The 25,141-nt window shown below is 32.8% G+C and overlaps 4 protein-coding genes across 4 annotated transcripts; all 4 read right to left on the bottom strand.

Annotated features, from left to right (window-relative positions):
* Positions 1 to 205: 205 nt before the first annotated feature.
* LOC122610403 lies at positions 206 to 1,465 on the bottom strand. Its single transcript, XM_043783395.1, has 2 exons — positions 868 to 1,465; positions 206 to 603 (listed from the first exon to the last, which is right to left on the bottom strand). The coding sequence occupies exons 1-2, from the start codon at positions 1,463 to 1,465 to the stop codon at positions 206 to 208; spliced, it is 996 nt and encodes a 331-aa protein (XP_043639330.1).
* Positions 1,466 to 2,487: 1,022 nt separating this feature from the next.
* LOC122580575 lies at positions 2,488 to 3,240 on the bottom strand. The gene has a single exon (XM_043752847.1). The coding sequence runs from the start codon at positions 3,224 to 3,226 to the stop codon at positions 2,639 to 2,641; it is 588 nt and encodes a 195-aa protein (XP_043608782.1). The 5' UTR covers positions 3,227 to 3,240; the 3' UTR covers positions 2,488 to 2,638.
* A 3,208-nt stretch (positions 3,241 to 6,448) lies between these two features.
* Positions 6,449 to 7,256, bottom strand: LOC122580641. Its single transcript, XM_043752909.1, has one exon. It carries the CDS (start codon positions 7,051 to 7,053, stop codon positions 6,466 to 6,468), a length of 588 nt encoding a protein of 195 aa, XP_043608844.1. The 5' UTR covers positions 7,054 to 7,256; the 3' UTR covers positions 6,449 to 6,465.
* A 1,999-nt stretch (positions 7,257 to 9,255) lies between these two features.
* Positions 9,256 to 13,277, bottom strand: LOC122611291 (annexin D2-like). Its single transcript, XM_043784295.1, has 5 exons — positions 13,099 to 13,277; positions 10,693 to 10,838; positions 10,400 to 10,618; positions 10,031 to 10,243; positions 9,256 to 9,716 (listed from the first exon to the last, which is right to left on the bottom strand). The coding sequence occupies exons 1-5, from the start codon at positions 13,172 to 13,174 to the stop codon at positions 9,420 to 9,422; spliced, it is 951 nt and encodes a 316-aa protein (XP_043640230.1). The 5' UTR covers positions 13,175 to 13,277; the 3' UTR covers positions 9,256 to 9,419.
* Between the last annotated feature and the right edge of the window lie 11,864 nt (positions 13,278 to 25,141).

The following is a 25,141-nucleotide window of genomic DNA, read 5'->3' as shown; positions in this document are numbered from 1 at the left end:
GGTTTGCTAAATACAACCCTTAGGACTGTGTTTAAGGTGCATATATTGTTTGTACATTTACCATGAAAATCAGGGGGTGGGCTTTTAATATGGAAGGTACAAGTTTTTTTATGCACGTTAAATACAACCCTTAGAGCTGTATTTAGCATTTCCCTTATTTAAAACATAAAACATACAAATACTTAAAAAATATAAAACAAGATCACTAAACATCGATATCTAGATCTCCCACGTGCTCCGTAATATCACGACGTAACATGTAATGCGTCTCTTTGTTATGTAAGCGATAGAGAAAATTAGGGTCGGTAGCACGAATATCGTTAGGAGTATCCCTGATGTACACCGGTGATATCGTGTTGCCGTCGTCCTTGAGTATCATGTTATGTAAAATAACACACGTATACACCGCGTTAATGATCTTTTCTTTGTCCCTCATCCGTGCCGGTCGTTCGATGATCGCCCACTTGTTCTTCAAATGCCCGAATGCTCGCTCAACGTCTTTCCTTGCGGACTCTTGGAGATTCTTCAAAACCTTCTCCTTTCTCGCAACCGGGTATGCATACGCCTTGAGAAAACAAGACCATGGTGGGTAAATACCATCCCCTAGATAGTATCATCTATCGTAACGGTTCCCGGTTACGGTAAAGCCGTACTCAGGAGACTTCCCATTCACCTCGGGAATAAACAATGGCGATTGCTTCAAAACATTGATGTCATTGTTTGAGCCCGTAACATCAAAATACGCATGCCAAAACTATAAATTATAGGAAGCAACGGCCTCAAGTATGATAGTCGGGCGGTCATGATCACCCCGGTGGTATTGACCACGCAAACTATGTGGACAATTTCTCCAACTCCAGTGGGTACAATCTATGCTACCGATCATGCCAGGAAAATGATGTCGGGCTTCATGCGCCTCATATAAACACGCAACATCGTGGCTAGTCGGAGAACGCAAATACTCTTTACCATAAAGATACTTTATGGCAATGCAAAAGTTGTCTAGACACTCACGGGCCGTTCTAGTAGAGAACGACAACCCCTCATCATAGTTGTCGGCGAGGTTGCCGTACGCGAGTTGCCGTAGCGCGCACATGCACTTTTGAATCGCCGAGAACCCTCTAATACCCGCCGCACTTACCGAAGACCGAAACCATGAAAATGCTGCAGTGATATCTTCCACGATTTTCAAAAACAACCTCCTCGACATACGATATCTCTGGCGAAAGACATCATCCTCAAACATCGGCTCATCCACAAAGTACATGTTCATCAATCTTTCATGAGCCGAGTACCGATCTCTCCAAATATATCTTCGTGAGTTTGCAGAAGAAGATGCAGTGTCTTCTTCTAAGGCTGCAAGAGCAACAGACGCCAAAAACTCGAAGCCGCCAGAAGACGATGACGATGACGACGACGACGAAAATTCAGGAATTATATACACGGGTAGTTCATCGTCAGACATTTTGCCTTATGAAATTTGATAGTTTGGTGTTTGATTGTATGTGATAGTAGTGATGTATGTGATAGTTTGTTGTTTGGTAAATATGTGTTTGTATATATAGAAGATGGAAAAGGGAAAAAAAAATACTCCCAACATTCAAATCTCATAAAAAACAAAAAAAAAAGGTCAAAAAGGACACTCCCAACGTTCACTTTGATCGGCCAAAACTAGCCGATGTAGCATGCCAATTCTCGCCGATTAAACTTGCCGATACTTGCCGAGTGACGTGCTATAGCATTGCCGATTTAGCCGATGGTTTTTGCCGATAAAATTAGCCGACTACACCCTTGCTCCTTGTTAGTAAAAAATCACCTCCACTTGAGTGTATGTATATGACCAATTTCTCAAATCAAGCTACTTGAGTTCTAACGGATAAATAAACTTACAAGAAAAGTCATTTTCTCCACATAAAAAAAAATCGGAATTTGTCACAAGTCACAACACCAACACCTCAATTCCTCGAATTTACATAAATGGTGTTTGATTAATTGTCACGCCTAGACAAAAGTTAGCAGTTGTATAAAATTGCTTTATTAGGTTGTTGGTAAGACTATCACATCTAATTTTTTCCATATCTCATCTATTTTTTTCCCCCCATATCTCGTCTATTGGTGAAAGATAGTACTGGGTCGTACAATTGTTTATTTTTGTTAACTCATCAGTTTAATAAAAGAAAATGATATATTTTTTAACAAATCAATTTAATAGACATTATCATTAGAAAAGATACACAAGCATTTTGGGCCGGAAGAAAGTGATTCACTGGAGTTTGTCTTTTGAAAATGGTTATTATCTTGAAGGTCTTTTTTTTCTATTTTATTTCATGATATTAAAGCCAACAAGACTACAAAACATCAATTCTTTGATTTTATCATGTGACATGATCAAATAGTTAAAGGAATTGTGAAGTTGATTTGTTAAGAGGATTTTTATAATCTCTCTCTTTTAAACCCTTAAATTACCTATATAAAAGGTATCCTGTATCCATAAACCATAAATCTAAGAATTACAAAAGTTACCCGGATAACTATAGGATACATGATGAGGAAAGGTAAAAAAAAAGCTATAACTTACATATTTTTCTTTATCCAAATCCTCGCTAGAAAATTCTATGTATTTCATATCATATTTTATCTAAAATGCATCCAATGCAGCTCCTATTACAAAAAGTTCACTATCTACACAAGTATTATTACAACAATCATCATGGCAACAAGCACATCTTTCTTCACCTTTCTTGTTCTTTCTCTTTTCAACCAATACTACACTTTGAGGGACTTCAATCTTCATAGATATTCTTAGGGATGGTGCTTTTACATCTTTTTTCTTTGATTTCATCATCACCCATCTTTCCATTTCCATCTTTGGCGAGTCGAAAATATCTCTCCAACACACTTCAGCTCTTCCAAGAAGTTGTGACGACGACGCGCTAAACAAAGAAATTGTATTGCTTCTCCAACGAATCTCCAAAACAATCTTTCCGTGAATCATCATGTCCATAGATTGGTTTGCTCCTATGCAATTCAAGGCGAACGCTTCGTTCCATGAAACGACTTCATTAGAAGAAATTTCTCGGCTGTCTATACGTACCCTTTTGTTCTTTTCGGTTGAAATATAGCATCTAACAAACAAATATCCATTGGAGTTGGTTACTTGGATGTTTTTAGCACTCATAATCTTTAACTCACAATGAAGAGATGATAAAGCTTTTAGAGAATCCATATGTGTATTATATGTTTCTAATGTGTTTGAGTTGATGAATGAGAGGGAGTTGAAGATTGGTGTGGTATTTATAGAGGCAAGGCAAGAAGTAACCCAAAATCCAATATAAAAGTCCACAAAATCAATCGGCTCCCACTAACGCATCATGTGTGCATACATTCTATATACTTGATGGATTTTGAGATCCATTTCTTTTACTTTATTTAATCAATCTCTGAATATATAATTAATACATGGTCTATATCAAATATCAAACAAATTAAATAAAGGAAAAATCACCAATAGATCTTGTATCAGATTGCAAGTCTTCTATACAAAAACAAAATTAATTAAGATATAATTTCATTTGCTTATTATACGGAATAACTTTGGGGGTGGGTCCACCCCACACACACCATCTTTTAGAGCCTTTGTAATGGGGTATGGTGTGAACAAGATGAAAAGTATAACCTTGACTACATGATGTGGTATCACTACAACTTCAAAGTGAATTTGGTGTGGAGGTTACAAAGTGGATGAGTCCACCTTGAGATTAGATTGGGTGGTGTGTTCTTTCCTTTCTTTTTTATTTTTTTAATTTGTTTTTAATATGGTGTGGTATAGTTATTATTACGGATATGATGTTGTTATGAGGTGGTATTGTATGATGTTGATGTGGCGCTGATGTGCATGTGTGAACCATTACATATACTCTTATTGCCTTATTGGTGACAAGTCGTTTTTTTTTTTTTTTTTTTTTTTTTCAAGAATACTAATAATAGCTTTTGAGCTTGTAATGGATCAGAGTGTTGTGCTAGCTCGTCCAATTTATGGTCCGGTGTATTCTAAAAATCGATTCTCAACTAACGGTAAAAAAAATCCAAAAAAATAATCACTTAAATAGGATTATTACTTTTTAATGCCAATTTTATGTTTTATTTTTGAAAGAAGCTACGTATCTAGTAATTAAATCACAAATTTTAAGAAATAGATCTCACGTATTGAGCCGCCCTTAGGTTTTGAGTTGTCATGGGTTTAATTGATAAATTAGTGGGGTCGATACTATCAATCAAGCCCACCCAAAAACCATGGAAGTACTCATGCACTTCGTATATGCGCTGAACGTCAATCCAAGTCGATAGATATGTCGGTCCAAAAATGTCTATTATACCTATACTAACAATGTAATATTACTATAAGATATATTAAGAATATGTTAGAAAAAAATTTTAATAAAAAAACCACTATTAACATACTAGCATAAGATGAATATAAAAGTGTAATATTACTATAAAAATATACTAAGATTGCAACTACTATTAAAACTATAAACAAATATTAAAAACGTAACTAACACAAAATGAATATAAGAAAAGTACCTTTACAAAACTGTGCTAATGACTCACGTGAAGTCCTAGCTGACATTTCCTAATTCTCATCAAAGGAGTCAACGCTCATGCCGTATGCTAATTAATGAAGCGCAGGAGTACATTTTTTGTGTCGTGGTGAAACCTAACCTCCCATGACAATCTTTGATGAAAATACTAGTACTATTATTGAGTAAGCACCTAAAATATAGGTGCTTACTCAATACGATAGTGCCGCTTAATCCCTCGATCTGAATACCAGGTCATCATTAAAGTAAAAGCACACACTGCTCGTTTGCCTTGTGCCGATGAATTGTACAACCGTCTTCTTTTAAAAACCACCCCACCATCCTCTTCAGAGGCGGATCCAAACTTTCGACATAACGGGGCAAAAAAATTCTGTAGCGACTAAATGGTAAAAAAGCACCAGCATAGTATTAGCTACACAACTTGTTAACAGCAAGAAGAAAACCATGAAACGACTACACAGAAAAAAAATACAACAAAAATAATAGATAAATACCTTATTATTTTGATGTTATTAATAGAAAACACATCAAATAAAACAAGTAATTAGTAAGTACTAAAAAAAAATTATATACGCTACATAACTCGTATAATAAATAGTAATCTTTAACACAAACTCATAATGCGTGCACGATATTAAAAATTATATACTTTTTAGCGAATAAAAAAATCCATAACCATTATATCACAAATTCAAAGCTGCATAATTTACATAATTGTCTCTTAATCACAATAAACTTGAGATAAAATAAACTAAAAGTTAACCTTATGATAATAATAAATAAGTAGAGAAAAATGAAATTATATTATGTGTATAATTTTAATAATAAAACAAATGTTTGATCAATGTGAAAAAATGAAATAGGGAAAACAATATTTGATCGTGTGCAAAAAAAATATGAGCAAAGCAGACAAGACTAGGTTTTACCCCACATAGCCTAAAAAGTAAATTTTTTTATATTTCATCTACGGAGTATTATATAAATAGAAAAATATAAATATACAATATAGTATATTTATGATAAACTCTAAAAATTTTGAAGATTAAATAGTTATACTCCAACTTTTTAACTTTTACTTTATCACACAGAGGGCATGACTTTTTTTAAACCGATGACATATCAACTATACAGTATATAAAAATGTTCTTGGCAAATACGGAGTATTAGATAGGTTATTATATTTTCATGCCATTGGGGGCCATACTCCGTCAGTTATTAGTTACATCCGCCCCTGATCCTCTTCCTCTGTGGCTTGTATCATTCTAGCAGTGGTCAATGCAACCACACTATCGATTGCCTCATCTAGGTCCGTCCAACCGTTTAAACTAGAATTGGAACTTGAGGATGATAACAAATATTCAATATCATCCATAAATATGAATTGTAATGTGTTCTTTTAAAGTGTAAGAATATAGGAATATATAGATGTGAAGTATGAAAAAGTGTGAAAATGTTGTTTTATATATTGGACGGAAATGTGTAACTAAAAAAAACGAAAAAAGTTTTTTTTTTTCAATAAAAAAGGAGCCGTTTGAAAAGCCACATATTTGGAAATCCGTGTCTGGTCAACAATTTTGGAGCGAGCCTTTGGAATCGCCTTGGAGCTGGATCGCCTAACAGGGGTGGTTAGCCGACGATCCTTAGGCGATTAGGACGTGAGTCGCCGGGCAACTGTCGTCATACCCTTTAGCCTTAGTTAATTATGTAAAAGGTATCCATCGATCAAAAATGGGAAATTTACCAATATAAAAGTTACCAAGATGCCTTTAGCAAACTTGTTTGTCAGGTAAAAGTTATAACTTATACATTTTTTTCATCAAAATACTTTCTAAAAAATTGAAGTGTCTATTTATATGTATTACATCTAAAATGCATCCAATGTAGCTCCTATTACAAAAAGTTCACTATCTACACAAGTATTGTTACAACAATCATCATGGCAACAAGCACATCTTTCTTCCCATTTCTTGGTCTTCCTCTTTTCAACTAATACAACACTTTGAGGAGCTTCAATCTTCATAGCTATCTTAATCGATGGTGCTTTTACATCTTTTTTCTTTGATTTCATCATCACCCATCTTTCCATTTCCATCTTTGGCGAGTCGAAAATATCTCTCCAACACACTTCAGCTCTTCCAAGGAGTTGTGACGACGCCGTGCTAAACAAAGAAACTGAATTGCTCCTCCAACGAATCTCCAAAACAATCTTTCCATGAATGATCATATCCATGGATTGGTTTGCCCCTATACAATCCAAGGAGAACGCTTCGTTCCATGAAACGACTTCATTAGGAAATACTTTTCGGCTGTCTATACGTACCCTTTTGTTATTTTCGGTTGAAAGATAGCATCTAACAAACAAATATCCATTGGAGTTGGCAACTTGGATGTTTTTAGCACTTATTATCTTCATTTCACAATGAAGAGACGATAAAGCTTTTAGAGAATCCATATGTGTATTATATGTTTCTAATATGTTTGAGTTGATGAATTAGAGGGAATTGAAGTTGTTTTTGAGTAAGTTATTATATCTAGGAAGATTGGAGTGGTAGTATTTATATAGACAAGGCAAGAAGTAACCCAAAATCTAATATAAAAGTCCACCAAATCAACCGACTCCAACTAAAGCATTTGTGATTGAACGGGCAGTGCATATTTTATATACTTGAAGGATTTGAGATCCATTTCTTTTATATTATTTAATCAATCTTTGAAGATATAATAATACATGGTGTATATCAAATATCAAACAAGATAAAGGTAAGATCGCCAAGAGATCTAGTATGTATCATAAGTCGTTATTATAAAATGAAAGATAGATTTTCATTGCTTATGGTAAATCTACCATATGCCTAAAAGATATATATGTTTAAAAGAAAAGGTTATACCAAGAATTTCAAAGGTACAAAAAGTTCCACCTTACTTTTTCACCATGGTTATATTCCCTTTGCCAGTTCATCAAAAAAGTGGTACTCCAGCTGGTTAACTTTTTATAATCTGCCCATTTGGCCTAACAAATAAAAGGCTTGTACTCAAGTGACTCATTTTTGTATTTACTTACTAACAAATGATTTTTTTAGAATATGACCGGATGTTGAACCGACTTAATGGGCGAAGTTCACAGTTCAATTTGTAAGTACTTACTAACTAATGATGTTTTTTCTTTAAAGCTCGGCCGGGCCAACCAACAACTACCAGTTCAACCCGCCAGTTGAATGGAAGACGTATAAGTGCACCGTGTATGACTAGCTAGACCACCTTTACTCACTGTTGCCAGTCTGGCCGCAAAAACATTGTTACTTACGTACTATCGATTTTCAGCTAGTAGTCGGGTCACACTTAGCCATACAGTAACATTTTGATGAATATTATAACCAAGATGGTTAAACATATTATTGTAATAGATTCTCATATTAGATTTTGGCAGTGATAAAAGATCAAGTATTAACAAAATCTTATCGTATCAAAGTTAAACAATGTTGTGGCTAAGACACATCCAGGCACTATAGAAAAGCATAAATTTGAAAGGACTAACTTTATAGTTGTAAGTATTAATTTATACCTTCATTGGATATCGATGTTTATTAAAATAGTACTGAAATCTATAGTCATGTAATTTGTCGAACGTTATTGAAAAAATGTCCTGTTGAGTCATTGCCTATTTAGTGGACTTGTCACTTTTGCTTTGCACAAGCCAATGACATCAATGTTCGTGTTCAGGTAATTATATTCGCTAGCTATAGTGGTATATAGTTTACAAGACTTGATTAATCGAAACTAGATCCAAACAGTTTATGATTTCATAGATACAAAAAAATTTACCTGTTTAGCATGACTATGCGGATTCCAACTTCTAGTCCACCTTGGATGTCACTTATACGGTCGAAACATTGCATCTAACACTTTCCGTTCAAAAATAAAGATAATAAAAATAAATAGGCACAATAAGTGAAATAAGTAAATTAGATTAAATTAGCCGGATGGATGCGTCGGTTGCTTAATCAAACCAGTATCACATAGAAGTGGCATGATGTATGGGGATCGTGGGTCAGACCGTCAAAACGGGTATAGGTTCAAGCGGACTGTTTTTAGTATGGGTCAAAATAGGTTTAATGCAGTTAAAAATCAACTGTGAAGGACTTTCAACCTGGTTGATCCCATTTAAACGGTTCCCATTTCATTTAAAACTAATAATCAACTGGCGCCTTTGAGATACAACTCAACCCAAAGAGACCGATCCTTAAGTAAATGGTTAATAAACCAGCTGTAGTATGTATCACTAAATATAGCAATCCATGAAATGAACAAAGCTGAAGGGCAAATGAAGCATGGAATTCGATTCCTTGCCGAATGAGATTTGGTCCACCACCCAAAATCAAAACCTTGTTACTTTTCGTGGACTGATTCACACTCAACTTCATAGGATGAGTACATGTAAGGAATTTCAGCCTCAAATTCGGCATTTATCAACACGTTTGTAGGCCGGCTTAAGCTCCTAAAGCCAGACTCACTGTTGGATTTGTAGCATATGCAATCTGTGTCATTGGGCAAGACAAGAAAGGAACTCGCCCTTTAGTGGATCGTAAGTGGTTAGTTCTCAATTTTGTTAGCCTTATTTCAGATTCTAAATTTCCAAACTCTACTCCCAAAATTATGTTCTTGGTAAATCCTCATTACATAGCACAAATTCACACTCATAGTTGCACATAAATATTCAAACACATCAGTTGAGAAAATATGCCAAACGCAAAATCACCAAACTCAACAAGACAGATTCATGAAAGTTGTAAAAGCAAGATCATTGAGGCAGAGTTATGGTCAAGCATCACAATGGCCCATCAATGCAAGAAGCATTTTCTCATAATCTCCAGATGTGTCTCCAGCAATTGCATGATCCAAAGCCACACTGTTCCTTCTCTGGTATTCTTCAGCAATACGCTGCAAATCAACTTCAGCACGAGTGGCCACAACACGGGTCAGAGCCCGTTCGTCTGTTCCTAGTTTGTTAATTGCCAACCTCAGAAGCTTCTCATAGTATTTCTCTGGAACAGTTAAGCATTTTATTGCAGACCTTAAAAGTTTGAGATATTCGTCTTCAGGATCTGTTTTCAAGTCCTGCAAAATATGATTACTTTTCGGTATAGAAAACCTTAAGTTCAAATCCTATGTAAGAAATGATTTAAATGTGGTGAATTAATGGATCAAAACTTAGAATATGGTATTACGAATTTCTTTTTTTGTTTTGTTTGTGTGTATCAAGTAGAACTTATGTAACCCATTTGGAACCAAACTATCTGTATATCGTGGGTTGCTTTGGATAGTACCTAATTTTGACTCAATAAGCATTTCTTTTAAGACAAATCAACCCAAGTACATACACATTTAGGTAATTTTGTCAGATTAAGAAATGATTTTGGATCAAGAGATACCTTGGTGATGACATTCCCAAACTGATTGTTGTACTGATTCAATGTTGCATTGAGTTGAGCTTTGCTTCTTGTTGCTAGAATCCTAATGAGCTCATCATCGTTGTAAGCTTTATCGCAGATCTTCTGATGAACGATTTTAGCCTCTGATTTAGCTAGAGTCATGTTTACCTCTTCTCCCTCATAACGGAAAGCACTCAGAAGAGAAACTAAAAGCTGTATAGAGATATAAAAATAACCCCATAAATGGTCTCATAGTAGCATGACACACTGGACTCATTAATTCCTTAGCTATTTTCATTTACATCACCGGTTACAAGAAAAAAAAAAAAAAAAAACCCATAATGTGTGATGTGCAACTTAAGGATATACCTTTCGGAAATCCCCAGATATGTGATGTGCAACATCTTCCTCAATGGACTTCTTATATTTATCATGATATGCCTTCCTTGCACTAAGTAATTGATCCGAAGACCTAGAGCAGGCAATTTCCATGAGAACCCAATTGCTTGCAGTCAGTTTCTTTGTTGCTTCATGAACCAAATATGCATCACGCTCGGCTGGCTCCAGTGTCCATAACAATACCACCCGCTGAATTATGGAAGTAAAACACAGTCAGTATTATATCAAATTTTGTTATACTGATTGTTTAGATAAATAGTGACCTGAAAATCATTTGAAAGCTCGGAGTCCAAATCTTTGAGTAGATCTTCACTATATGTTTCGGTATACGTTTCTCGTATCTTTTTGCGCTGAGCTCCGTTTCTATGGGCCAGGATATCAATGATCAATGCCTCATTTGTTCCCCAACCTGTAAAATATTAACTTACTCGTTATATTGGATTAAAAGTTAATAAGATTAAACCAAATGTCACAAGCGATTTGATTATCGCTTCAAATGGCACTCATGTTCAGTTGCAAAATGATTGATAAGACAATATCATAGGCTTGGCTAGATTGTAACTTTTATTATTTTAGAAAGTATAGATTACTCGCAAATATCGAGAAATTTTGCATACATTCTCCTAGAATAAAGTGTATCGATGTGACTACATGCTAACCATAATTTGTTATTCTAAAACACAAAACATACATCATATATTCATATTACATGTCTGATCTTGATTCTCATACACATTTAGTGTTAAAAATGACATTTACTCCGTCACTACTATTTTTTTATGTCCGTGTTTCCATTTCTGTTTATTATACTTTACAAGTGTCCATCATTTTTTCAAATATAGTTTACCGGCCAATTTCAAATAATATCCTTAAACAATATATCAGTCAAACACTGGCCACCTAAAATGGGACCCTGACCCAAAAACAATATTAATGAAAGTACATCTCACAAGTGAATGACGAACGCACGAAGATCACATTGTTGTAATTTTAATTTCATGTAACTATTAATCGATGTGAAATAATCTAATTTAGGTAGTTTTATATGAATTAGGTTTTAATCAAAAAGATCGAACCATTAACAAGAGTGTATACATATAATAAAAAGTAATTATTCATGAGACCCGATGTCTAACTATTAAAAATTAGCTCTTGCCGTCCAATAAGAAAAAAATAATTTTATATATATTGTAAGTTAGCACAAAACATAAGATAAAATTTTTTTAACATGAAGACAAAAACAACATAAAAAATAACTCCATTTCCTCAATATGACCGTCATAGATTACTTAAATTGCTAATTAATAAACAATGACACACAGCTTTGTAAGACATGATAAAGTCAACATTTGTCTGAAATATGTAGAAACAATTAAAATTATGATAATTACCTCTTAGAAAAATTTGTTGTTCCATAGTTCAATATAAATTGCCTAGTTTAAAATTACCATTAATATGTTGTTCATACCAACTAAAATCTCTTTTAATCGGTTGAAATATAGTAGATATTTAGTTTGAAACAAATAAAATAAAAATGCTACTTAAAACGAATTTTTTCCACTAACCTAAGTATCAACTAATCATAGGACGACCACCAGCTTAACGAGTAGCCTGAAGTACTCGTCACCGGTGAAAGTCTTGTGACCACAACGGGTATATTTTTCTGCTTATAGAATTTGATTGGGACCTCAATGTATCGTACCTTGTGAGCATTTCTGATTATAAACATAATTTCTACTTTTACTATGTAGTACTATTTTTAATTTATACTATCCAGTAAAAAAAACACAAAATTATTTTTGAAAGCGTTAAGAGCACCTTTAAAATATTTTTACCTACAATACTCCTTTAATATATTATTTACCTAAATTTACCATTATCTTTTAAATTAGGGTTTAATGCGCTAAAATGTAATAAGCTATGATCAAAAAGTTATATCATACAAAATGCATGCGTGAGAACTCATATCAACTACGTGAGCACATGACACCCCATATTAACTGTCATGTGCAAGTTTTTGATTGGTCGACCATGTTTTTGTATGATATAAACATTTTTTATAAGTTCGTGCATAAAATAAAGATCGGACTTAGTTACTATCACTTTTTGGGCATGATTGGTTATATTTCGACGCACTAATCGTCTAATCCTTTAAATTATACTCATTTATAACAATTATATTTACATCAATATACACCACTCAACGTCGTCTCCACCACCAACAGTCGACTCCACCCCTACACCGTCGCCGACACAACCATTGCCACATTGCACGGGTACCGTGCTAGTATGATAGAATCATGATCTAATTAGCTAGGATATGATCTACATGCAATTTTAAAACATCTTGTAGCACTATTGTATCAATATACGACACGATCTTAATAGATTAACCAAGGGTCACACACATATATATTTTTTGTATATGTATTGATGAGATCTAGATACCCATATGACATTTTTTGAAAAACATTATTTTCAACCACCCATCCAGTTCTGGCAGCATTATTACAATACAATGCATGATGATCCAACATCATCAAGAACAACATTATTAATATTATCCAAAATAATGATCTATTGAATACGTACAGAAAATAACCTAGATCTGATACAATATTCCAACAATTTAAACACTAGAAAATGAAAATCGAAAGAATGTTCGATACCTGCGAAAGCTTTTCGGAGTTGTTCACAATCTTCAGAAGGAGAAGGGATAGTTGATGGAACCTTAAGAGTTGCCATTAATTCTTTGATCTTGTTAATTCTTCTTGTGATATTTTTCTCTACCTTACTTCTTTCTTTTAATATTTATAGATGGTACGAATATATGATATGACAATGATATGTTGAATATATCTTCAAATCTGTTGCAAAATGAGTATATGTAATACAAAATAATGGTATTGCAATAAATAACACACCATACACGCCGCGACACACGTTTCTTATTTATTTCCTTTCCTTTTCTCAAAGATTTTAATAGCTACGTGCTACACATGAATTTGACCCTAAAACATATTTATAAGAGGTTTTGATAATTACAATCATGTGAACCTTGAAATAGGATGATTCAATTAAATGGTTAAAATGTTTTACCTTTAAAATAAAGGTTAAGGAATCATCAATATTCAACATATGTAAAGGTCGAAATTCATTTTTTATCATTTAAATATAAAAGTTTCATTCCTCATCTCATGTTACAGTTAGAGGTTCTTTTCTATCATTTAGATAGAACTCGGAAATAGCTTCTCAATTTTGGTAGAGGTAATACTGTCTTTATCTCAACCTCTCTCATACATCATCAAGGTATTGAGATAAAAACCCGAAAAAAACAACTGACATTGGATATTACATTTAATCTTGTGAACCTCGAAACTTCAGGACGGGCTTTGATATCAAGTTTTTTATGCGATCTTAAGACTGACATTCGAAACATCCGAAATTTAATATTGTTATTGCGTAATGTTCATTGGTTGATAATATCTCACACATTTTTATTTTTTTTTTATTTTTTTTGTAAATTAATTCTTTAAATAAAACTTATAAATATCTCTCCCAAATAAAATAGCTATTAGGCCCGCTGGAGTTCCTCCCGTTTTGTTTTGCGCGTAGTACTAGTTGAAAAAATTAGTATTTATTAAGCGGGCCACCACCGGTTATTATTAAGAACTTTAGGTCCCCTCCATTTTGTAGTCCAAAAATTTTATAGCCCATAGCACATCTAACTGATCTCGAGCCCAAACAGTTAAAAAAAAACCTTCCAAACTCTTAATAGCTATTTTAATAGGTAATTTGAAATTTGAATATACTAGTTTTTATAGGTTAAAAACAATTTGTTGGTAATTTGAATGGACAACGCATTTTTAGTGTTATTTTTCTTGACTGGAACTTAATTATATGATACTAATATAATACCTGATATATAACATTCACAATATAACCTCCAAATATAAGTTTAGAAATTAACCAAGTTACATTACATTTTTATTTTAGTTCAACGTACCTACTCATAAAATTCTTTACAATGTTTCGAATTAAGCTTTAAAATACCCTTGTATATACACACCTTGAATAATTTACAAACATTTGCCATCTACTTTGGTTAGAAACCATTCGGTTATTATATATATATATATATAACAATTATCAAGGCCGCCTTAACATTTTTGGAGACTCTAAACGGAATTAATCTTGGGGCCTTTTATATACTCATTAACTAGATCTTTTTAAGTCTTAAAAGCTAAAATCAGTGGCAAAGCCAGGAATCTACAAGATGGGTGGCCAAAACTAATACTCCGTGACAATAAATATTGACGGCCAAAATTATTTTCTTATCTTATAGTCATCTCTGTTATGCTATGTTATTGAAAAAAAATATATTTATAATTGGTTATAAATTGTTTAGTTAAGTTATACGAGTATTTAAGAAAACAGATATATAAAATTTAAGATGTAATTACAAGAGAAGTAAAATATATAAAGCTCAAACTTCACATAAATCTACACTGACAACCGAGTAGTATTAGATGAAACTAACTTTCCTTTGGGCAAAATATTTAATAATTTATAAGTATAGGGGCTAATTTAATGAACAGACAATACAGATAAGGGTTAAACTGTGTATAATAATACTATACAAGGGACCAATACTGTAAAAATGATTTTACATCATCTTCTTCACAAAACTAAATAACCTTATCTTCCTTTGCAAGTTTTTCTTAACAAACCTTCACATATATGGATGTAAAATCGGGGGGATTTTCAGATCAAGGCCTTAAACTGTCGCCTAACCCACTAACCTTATTGGGCAGGCTCCGACAATTATAGACAGGCTCCGACAATTATAGACAGGCTCCGACAATTATAGACTTTCTTACGAATGGTGATTTTTTTTTTTTTTAATTCTGTCACGAAACTTTTATCCTTTTATTTTTCTTGTCACATAACTTTATTTCTTTTACTTTTGACACAAAAGCTTTGTTTTATTTAGTTTTTAAACTTTCATTCTTCTAACTTTTGCCACTTAACTTTTGGCATTTTCCATTTCTGCTGTGAAACTTTTAACCTCTTTATTTATTGTCACATAACTTTATTTCTTTTTACTTTTGGCCCAAAAGTTTATTTAATTTACTTTTTACTCTTTTTTTGTTACTTTTGTCACGAAAGTTTCATTCTCTTTACTTTTTACCATATATTTTACTTTTCGAAACTTTTTAACCGTTTTATTTATTGTCACATAACTTTATTTCTTTTTACTTTTGGCCCAAAAGTTTCTTTAATTTAGATATTAAGTTTTCATTTTTCTAACTTTTGCCATAAAAATTTCATCCTCTTTACTTTTTACTATATATTTACTTTTTGTCACATAGCTTTAAAACTTTTGCCTTTGGCACAAAAGTTTTATTTTATTTAGTTTTAAACTTTCATTTTTCTAACTTTTGACACGAAAGTTTCATTCTCTTTACTTTTTATAATCTTTTTACTTTTTGTCACACAACTTTATTTCTATTAACCTTTTATTTTTTGTCACTTAACTTTATTTATTTTACTTTTGACATAAAAGCTTTGTTTTATTTAGTTTTAAACTTTCATTCTTCTAACTTTTGCCACATAACTTTTTGACATTTCCATTTTTGTCGTAAAATTTTTAACCTTTTTATTTGTTGTCATATAACTTTATTTATTTTACCTTTGGCCCAAAAGTTTGTTTTATTTAGTTTTTAAACTTTATTTTTTTAACTTTTGCCACAAAAATTTCATTCTCTTTATTTTTTTACCATATATTTTACTTTTTGTCACATAACTTTAAATATTTTACTTTTGGCACAAAAGTTTTGATTTATTTAGTTTTTAAACTATCAGTTTTTAAACTTTGGACACGAATGTTTCATTTTTCTTACTTTTCACCACATAACTTTTGGATTTTTAACTTTTGTCAACAAAGTTTTATATTCTAACTTTTTTCACAAAACTTAATCTCTTTTAATTTTGGCATCAAAGTTCTGTTTTGTTTACTTTTTAAACTTTCGTTTTTATAAATTTTGCCACAAATGTTTCATTCTCTTTACTTTTTATCACATAAATTTACTAAAGTTTTAGACCTTTTACTTTTTGCCGCATCACTTTCATTTCTTTTACTTTTCGCACGACAGTTTTCTTTTATTTACTTTTTATACTTTTATTTTTCTAACTTTTGCCACGAAAGTTTCATTATCTTACTTCTCACCACATAACTTTTGTCAACAAGGGTTCTTCTAAATTAAAAACAACTAATATTTGCATGACTAATGACCTGGTAATCACATAACACTATGTCATAGTATTATTTTTAAATAGTCTTTTGAACCACTTTTTATTCTCCATGTTGTAATTTTTTAGTTCTATGATACGCTTTGGTAATGGACGTCTATCTTTTCGCATATATCACTCATCTTATACACATTGCAAGGTTGATTTATCGTTACATTTCCCAGGCAAGGCCCGGGTTTAAAAACTAGTTATTGAATACCAGAAGGTTCAAATGTTAGTTTCCTTCATATATATATATAAAAGTGATGTACATACAGTATGATTCTCCTTAGCTATTCGGAATAAACAACACAAAACAGAAAGAGCAATATTTATCAAGAAAAAGAGGTAGGCTCATCACTCATCAGTATTCGATCCTCTTAGCAAACGATAAGTACATAAAAAATCGAAAACAACTAATTAAATCATCAGGCACGGGTATATATACGTTTAAACTCAGCTTCAGTTATACTATCGGGACGACGCTCAACAAAAATTTTTACTTTCGGTGATGCGCGTGGGGAGCGTAAGAGAATTCTTAACATCATCTCTTTCATCCTTAGTAACCTTGTAGTAGAGGAATATGCTTAAGTTTTTCAGTACAGGTGACTTGGTCAACATAAGCTTCACAAAATCCATTTCCTGCTTTAAGTAGATAAAATGTTCAAGCTCAATTACTTCCAGATGCTCCATCCAAATATTCGAATAATCTTGCAAATCAATGGACTCTATCTCGTCTTTGTCAAGATCCGGATCATCTCTATTTATCTGTATCATTTGTCAGTAAGAATATATATATATATATATATATATATTTCTCATGTCAATCAGTGCATATAATTATTTAGAATAAAAGAAAAAAATGGGAAAAGAATCTGTGTGTATGTAACTTGTCTTTTCAGCTACTATTGTAGGAAAAAACTTTGTTTTGGTTTGTTGTATGTAAGTAACCTGCTAAACTGAATGAATCGTGTAAAAATGCTGATGTGGTGGTTTCTCATTGGGCCACGTATCAGATGTTTGATGGTGCCACGTAGTATCTGATCGATTTCTTACAAATTCGTTCACTTTTGAGACAAACTTACATATAATGAACCAAAACAAAGTTTATTTCCTACAATAGTAGCCTATGTTGCATGGGAACTGGTACGGGAACGAGAAACGGGTACGGGTACGGGAAACGGCAAAACTAAAAAAATCAAGAAACGAGTACGGCACGGGTACGGTAAATACATAAAAAAAAAATATATATATATTATAGATAATGTACCACAAACCTCAAAATATATTCATACTGATGTAAACTTCAAAATTCATACATCTTCCAAAGAAAATCATAAATCTTTCAAAATTCATACATCTTCTATATTCTTGATAACCTAAATTAATAAAAAAAAATGGAGGTATTATCTATATCTATACTATATTATAAAGCAGATTTTCCCTATATTTTAAACATTGAACTTGAAATTTTCAATATTGATTTTAAGTACTTCCCCAAAATGCCTCTTTTATTTATTCTATATTTATCTAAAATAACTATAATACCATTTCTCTCTTCTCAAATCTCAACCAATCATTTTTTTTCTCTCTCCTCATAAATCATTTATTCCTCCAATTTATTCAAAATCTTTTATCTCAAAAACCATACATCGATAAATTATAAAAATTGTATGGATGTTCTTAAAATTTCATGCTCTTTCATTAGAGATGTCATTCGATATACTTTCGACAAATTTTTAAATCCGAGGGCGGAGCCCGTACGGCTAAGGCATTTGACAATCATACTCTATGACATATCAACTCCTATCATCTATCATACTCTATGACCTATGTATCACTCCACCATCTCACCGTCGCAACGCGCGGGTACTTGCTCTCGTGTTAATTAAATCTTAAAGACTTATAGTTTGAGAAACTAATCCCAAATATAAACTATACGTTTAAATATCGATACCGACCTCGAACACATGACCTACAAGTATTATCATTTTTACCAAATGAACCATGTGAAGGCTCGTATTCTAAATATAAACTAATCTAAACTGCTCAAGAAGGAAAAAAAAATCATTATTTAAATTTTAGAAACTGACTAAAAGAAATTACTCAACATAGAGTAAAATCATGTGATGATATTTACAAATAATTAATATATTATTAATTTTATTCTAAAGAAATTATAACTTTAAATGCGTAGGGACTAAACTTAAACTTTGAGTATACTAAAAGGACTTAAATGAATAAATATTATAAGAGAACGTCATCTTCCCCATTTGGATAACCTATAAATACGCCGTCATACCTTTCCCTCCTCTGTATACGTTATTCCGGGAACTTACAGACCTTAAAAAAAAAAGCTAACAAAAATGGGTTGAGGGTGGGGTAGTGACCACCCTCATTCTACACTGGATCCGCCACTGGGACTGCCGGAAACTTAAAAAAAAACGTCCCTAAAACTAGAAACGGTACAAGAAACACCAGTTGACTTATCGAAGCGGTCAAGGAACGTCCCCAAATTTTTGGAAACGTTTCGCAGCCGTCTCCGTACACGTTTCCGTCCCCGGCGAGTTTCCGGTACGGGGTACGGTGGCTTCCGGGCGTTTCCATGCATCAGAGATAGTAGCTGAAGACAAGTTACATACATTCACATATTTTTTTTACGAAAAAAAAAAAGAAAAAGATACAAGATGGATGATTAATACTCCGTATTATTTACCTTGAGCCTAAGTTTCTCCAAATTTGGAGAGCTTTTGATAACAAGAGCCACAAATGGTAACGCATCAAATAACTCAAAGAAACGTATATCTACAAAACAGAAGGATTTGAGGTTGACTAAAGCGGTAGGAACCTCTTTCGGAACTCCATATTTATCCACAAAACACTGAATCAATAATCATAGCCAAAAAACAAAGATTAGCATAATTGAAAAGTGTTTTTTTTTCTTTTGAATTTAAAGTTGAACCAATTAGATACATTACCTGAATAGCCCATTCAGTAATACAAAAATGTTCAACCAAATGCAAACAATCCAATAGCTTAGTAATGTTGACATCGTCGACATCATCAATATTTCCCTCCATTAAAAGCTACGGTAAGTAAGTTACAATATATATTAAGGTATGAGTTAAGCATCTAGGGAGGTATGCAACTCTTACACTTTTTATTTTGAAAAAAAACCTTTCGTTCGGTTCATTTTATGTAATTAACTTATAAAATTGAACAAATCGTGTAAAAAATCGGCTGGATGCTGATGTGGCACCAACCGACATATGAGACGTGGCACAATGAGTGACCCCTACAGCAGCATTTAGCTTCTTATTTATACGAGTTGTTCAATTTTGCAAGTTGATTACATACAGTGAACCGAATGTAAGTTTTTTTTTTCACACAATAGGAAAAATGTAAAAGTTACATACACTCTCAGATACTTAACCCTCAAGGTAATTAGTTAAGAACGCTAGCTCGAAAGGATTAATGTACTTACGAGAATGATTCTTTTAATTAAAGGACAATTGGACACGAAATGAAGAAGCGTGTTTTTAGAGATGTATACATTGTCCAAGTATAAGGTTGTAAGGCTACCAAATCCTTTGAACGTTCGTTGATCATCAAGCAATTGACACCCCTCGAGAGATAGGTGAGTTAACTGATTCATAGAAAAGAAAGAATAGGGTAACATATACCCAGTCACATAACCTAAGCAAAGCGTAAGTTTCTTGAGGGTATTGAATCTTGACAAATGAAGGATTATTTGGTCAAGTTCAGCAAAATTTTTGTTTGCGAACATGGAAAGTGAAAACACCTCAATTGGACTCTGGTGGAGTAACAAAACTTGGTATATAGCATTGAAGAATTTACATCTTTTGGTCATATATCCCTTTTGATTTAGAGAGCTAAATGTTTGCTTCAAAGTGGACAGCTGATAATTATCACCATGGGTGGATACTTCAGAATAATGAGACGAATTGAAGGCAAGTCGAGGAATGTTGGTCCAATTGTACCTCCAATTCTTGGAGAGGATACTCGTCCTCACCGCATCTTGAATGGGGACATGACATAGGATGTTTGCGATTATGGGTTCGGGACATTCTATCCGAATTCGAAGAACGTTGAGCTTTCATATTTAAATTACTGCACGCAAAAAACCAATTCAAAGAAAAAATAAATATAAGGTTATACACATATGAAACTTTATTATATAGATTTTTTTAACCTTATGTAAAAGGTATACACATGTCCTTAATAGAAATAATGGTCCAAACTATGCCAAAATTGTTATATAATGTAATCACTTACTCGGACGTCAAATAAATATTAGTACAATCAATGTAGGGAGTTAATTTTTTATTTGACTCATAAATATAAGGACATTTGTATTTATTTTGTTCACACAATCTATGGTTCTTACATATTTTGCATTGTTCGAATAAAATATATAAGTTTTTTTGTTAATTGAACGTCTAAGTAAGCAGGGACGGAACCAGAAATTTTTTTACGAGGGGACAAATTTAGAAGTCATTTTTCATATTTATAAGAGTCATATATGATAATATTAAAAGCAATTGAATCCTAGCTAGAGAATAGAAAATAGGTTCCTAAAAAAAATGATGTTACTAGCTAATCTCATTAACATTAATATAAAAAAGAAACTCAAAATATATAAGTCTATATGAAATAACTAGTTTTTTCTTACATGACTTACGATTATTATTAGTAGTTGGTTGTAGTAAACATATATAATAATAATTTGAAAGAAAATAACTCTTCCACATACAACTACATTATTAATGTATTACACATTTATATAAATAAAAATTTTTCTTTCATTCTGCTTTTTTTTTTCTTCCTGATAGAAAAAAAACTCAAACTATACTATTTCAATGGATAGATTTATTTCAAAACTAATGCTTTAAAGACCATTGACTTCTAAATAATAGACTTATGACAACGAATGTAACATTTGTATGTATTTCCCTTTTATTTTTTATCTTTTTTTTTAAGACAAATTATAAATATACCATTTAAATTGAAAAATATTACATTGTATCAAGACCGGAATGAGGGCAGCTGCCCACACTGCCCCACCTTATCTCCGTCCATATAAGTAAGTTTATACAACATAACCATTTTGACATAGTTACTCTCGTATAATTATCCCTTCTAAATACAGAATAGTTAACCATATGCGAACGTTGAATTCCATCATCCGTTGGATAATATGTCCTTCTCCTTCTGATATTATAAATTTAATTGAATTCATTATCAGAGATTGTTCTTTTAAAAATTTTAAACAGACGTATATATATGATTAAAGTTTTCCACCAAGAACCAATTATATCACAACAATTGCCATGTTTCTAAATTACAAAGTGAGTAAAAAATTACCTTTATGAATCGATGAACACAGATAAATATCTCGACGAATAATCCACACGAACACGTCTAATAGAAGACTGCTAAATCATAATCACAAAAACAAAAAGCTCCCGCTTTCTCTTTTGTCTAGTCAGAAACTAATCAAACGAAAGAAACAAAACAATCTTGCTCTTAATTCCTTCTCTGTCCACCAAAAAAATTCTTTTTTATTATTTTGTGCAGATGAACCAAAAAAGGTTTTTCGTTTTGGTCTTTTTTTTTTTCTTTTTGGACGACCCAAAAAATTCCGAAGAGAATGTGGGTTTTAATATTACTCGTAACTTTTAGGTTAAGGTTAGTATTTAAACTACTTTTCATATAGGGAGCAAACTCTATCTATTGGTATATTTGGAAGGAAGTTTTTTAGAGTGTTTAACAAGTGTTGTAACTTTTGATCAATACATTTTTTATTTATTTATTTATTTTATTAAATTAGCTTTTTAAATTATATATAGATTTAATAGATTTAATATTCTTATTATACTTAGAGTTAAGCTCTAACTCTTAGCTTATAGATACAAAACACATTATAACCTTATTTGATTGACCGTTTTCTCATTAGTAAAATTGTCTCTTTTTCTTTTTTAATTTTTCAAGTCCTATTAATTATTGGTATATTACTTATAATAAGTTAATAACATGAAGACTTCAAAAAATTAAATTTACGATTCGAAATCACAAGTTTGTTGCTATCATCCGTTATATTTACAAGTTTCGATTTTGATGTGATTGTAAAAATTTAAGCTAAATCCAAAACTTTAACTAAACATATATTATAATTTAGTTTAGATCATCGCTTCACTTTAATCACAATTTATTTCATATTCACAAATCATGTATGAGACATATTCAAATTTCTTTATGATACAATGTATATAGCTATCGTGTATCCTACGGGTATTAGGACTAGTATATATATATATACATCTTATAATCTATATCTATATATATACAATCTATATCTTTATATTTGATAGGATATATAATTATTAAGTATTAAGTTAATTTATAATTCAAGTACTCATATGAGTTAATTACAAATCAACCAAAGATCAAACAAAAGTCCAACCAACAAACTCATTACCAAACCCCAAACAATACTCATCCATTTTGTATCCATAAAACATGTCGTCTAATTAAAAAAAAAAAATCCTTTTATTTTCTTTTCCTTTCTTTCCATGATCGATATCCGATCCATAGCCCAAGCCCCACAAGTTTATAAGTAGGGTATTCTTTGTATCTTTTGTTTTTTATCTATGTATTATCCTAATTGATTTATTTTGTTGGAAGAGTATATATGCATGACAAGCGAAAAATATATATTGCAACAACTTTCAACATTGCATAAAATTTCGCCATACAAAACAAGAACATGAGAAAGAGTGTGCGTTTACGCATGGCCGCCCATCGAACGGGGTTTTCCTCCTATGACAAACTAGCGTTTACACATGGCCGCCCATCGAACGGGCTTTTCCTCCTATGACAAACTGGGATTAAGAGTAACAAGGTCATCTCGAAGGTTCTAGCTAATCGACTGCAGAATGTTCTCAGTTCGGTGACATCTTGTACGCAATCTGCCTTCATCAAGGATAGATTGATATTGGATGGGCCTCTAATTCTCAATGAGGTGGTTTTATGGGTGCGAAAAAGTAAGAAGAAAGTCTTTATCTTAAGGGTCAACTTCAACAAAGCATACGATAACGTAAATTGGCTCTTCCTTTTGGAAATTATGAGTCAAATGGGGTTTCAAGAGCGATGGTGTAGATGAATCCATGGTGTTCTTAATGCAGTCAGATCAGCGGTTTTGGTGAATACTTCACCGACTTTTGATGTGTCAAAAGGGGTTACGCCAAGGTGACCCGATTTCTCCATTCCTTTTTTTAATCGTTATGGAAAGGCTGTCGTTCATGATGCAGAAGGCTGGTCAATCTGGTCTTTTTAAATGTGCTTCTCTTCCTAACAATGGTCTGGTTCTTTCGCATCTTATTTATGCAGATGCCTACACCTTTTTAGGGGAATGGTCTGTTGATAACATGAAAGGGGTGACAAGGATTCTTGGGTGTTTTTATCTTTGCTCGGGACTAAAGATCAACTTGAAAAAGTCCAATCATTTTGGTGTGGGAGTTGAGGATAATGAAATCAGATACATGGAAAAGATGGTGAACTGCAAGGAAGGCTCCTTTCCATTCAAACATTTAGGCATCCAAATCGGTGGCAATATGAACAAGGTAGCTAGCTGGAATTTTCTCTATGATATTTGTGATAACAGGCTGTCAAAATGGAAGGCTGAAAGTATTTATATATGAGGAAAGGTCACTTTGATTAAGGTTGTGTTAGAAAATCTGCCCACCTATTACTTCAGCCTGTTCAAAGTACTTGATACGGTTATTCAAAAACTCGAGAGCAAGATTACAAGATTATCGTGGGGGGGGGGGGGGGGGGGGACGAGGGGAGGAAAATACATTGGGTCGCGTGGGAGAGGGTGGCGTCACCTATTTAGGTGGCTGGCCTTGGTTTGAGCTGGTTAAAAGATGCGAATGTGGCTCTCCTTTCCAAATGGATATGGAGGTTTCATAATGAACATGATAGCCTTTGGAGGTCAGTTATCACAGCTTTGCACGATACTAGAAGATGATGGGAATCCCTTCCCCTCAATAAAACTCTTACGTGAGTTTGGAAAACTATTGTTCACTCGGTTCAGAAAATGAAGGTGGATGGGGTAGGGATAAATAATCTCTTTAAAGGCGTTTGCGGGGATGGGAAGGACATAAGCTTCTGGCTAGATCCATGGATATCGGAAGTAACTTTAAAAGATTCTTTCCCAAGGTTGTTTAAACTAGAAAAGGAGAAGAAATGTTTGGTTTATGATTGACTTGGTGATGGTTTTATCAGTTCTGGAAGGTTGGGATTGGGGGTTGGTCATGTTTTTTCAGAGAAGGAAGAAACTGAATGAAGTAATATGTACCCCAAGCTTGATAGGGTACGGCTAAACGAAGGACGTGATAA

The sequence above is a fragment of the Erigeron canadensis genome, chromosome 8, assembly GCF_010389155.1.
Source record: "Erigeron canadensis isolate Cc75 chromosome 8, C_canadensis_v1, whole genome shotgun sequence".
Taxonomy (NCBI): Eukaryota; Viridiplantae; Streptophyta; class Magnoliopsida; order Asterales; family Asteraceae; genus Erigeron; species Erigeron canadensis.
Note: the sequence above shows the minus strand (reverse complement) of the source record. Positions and strands in the feature narration are given on the sequence as shown.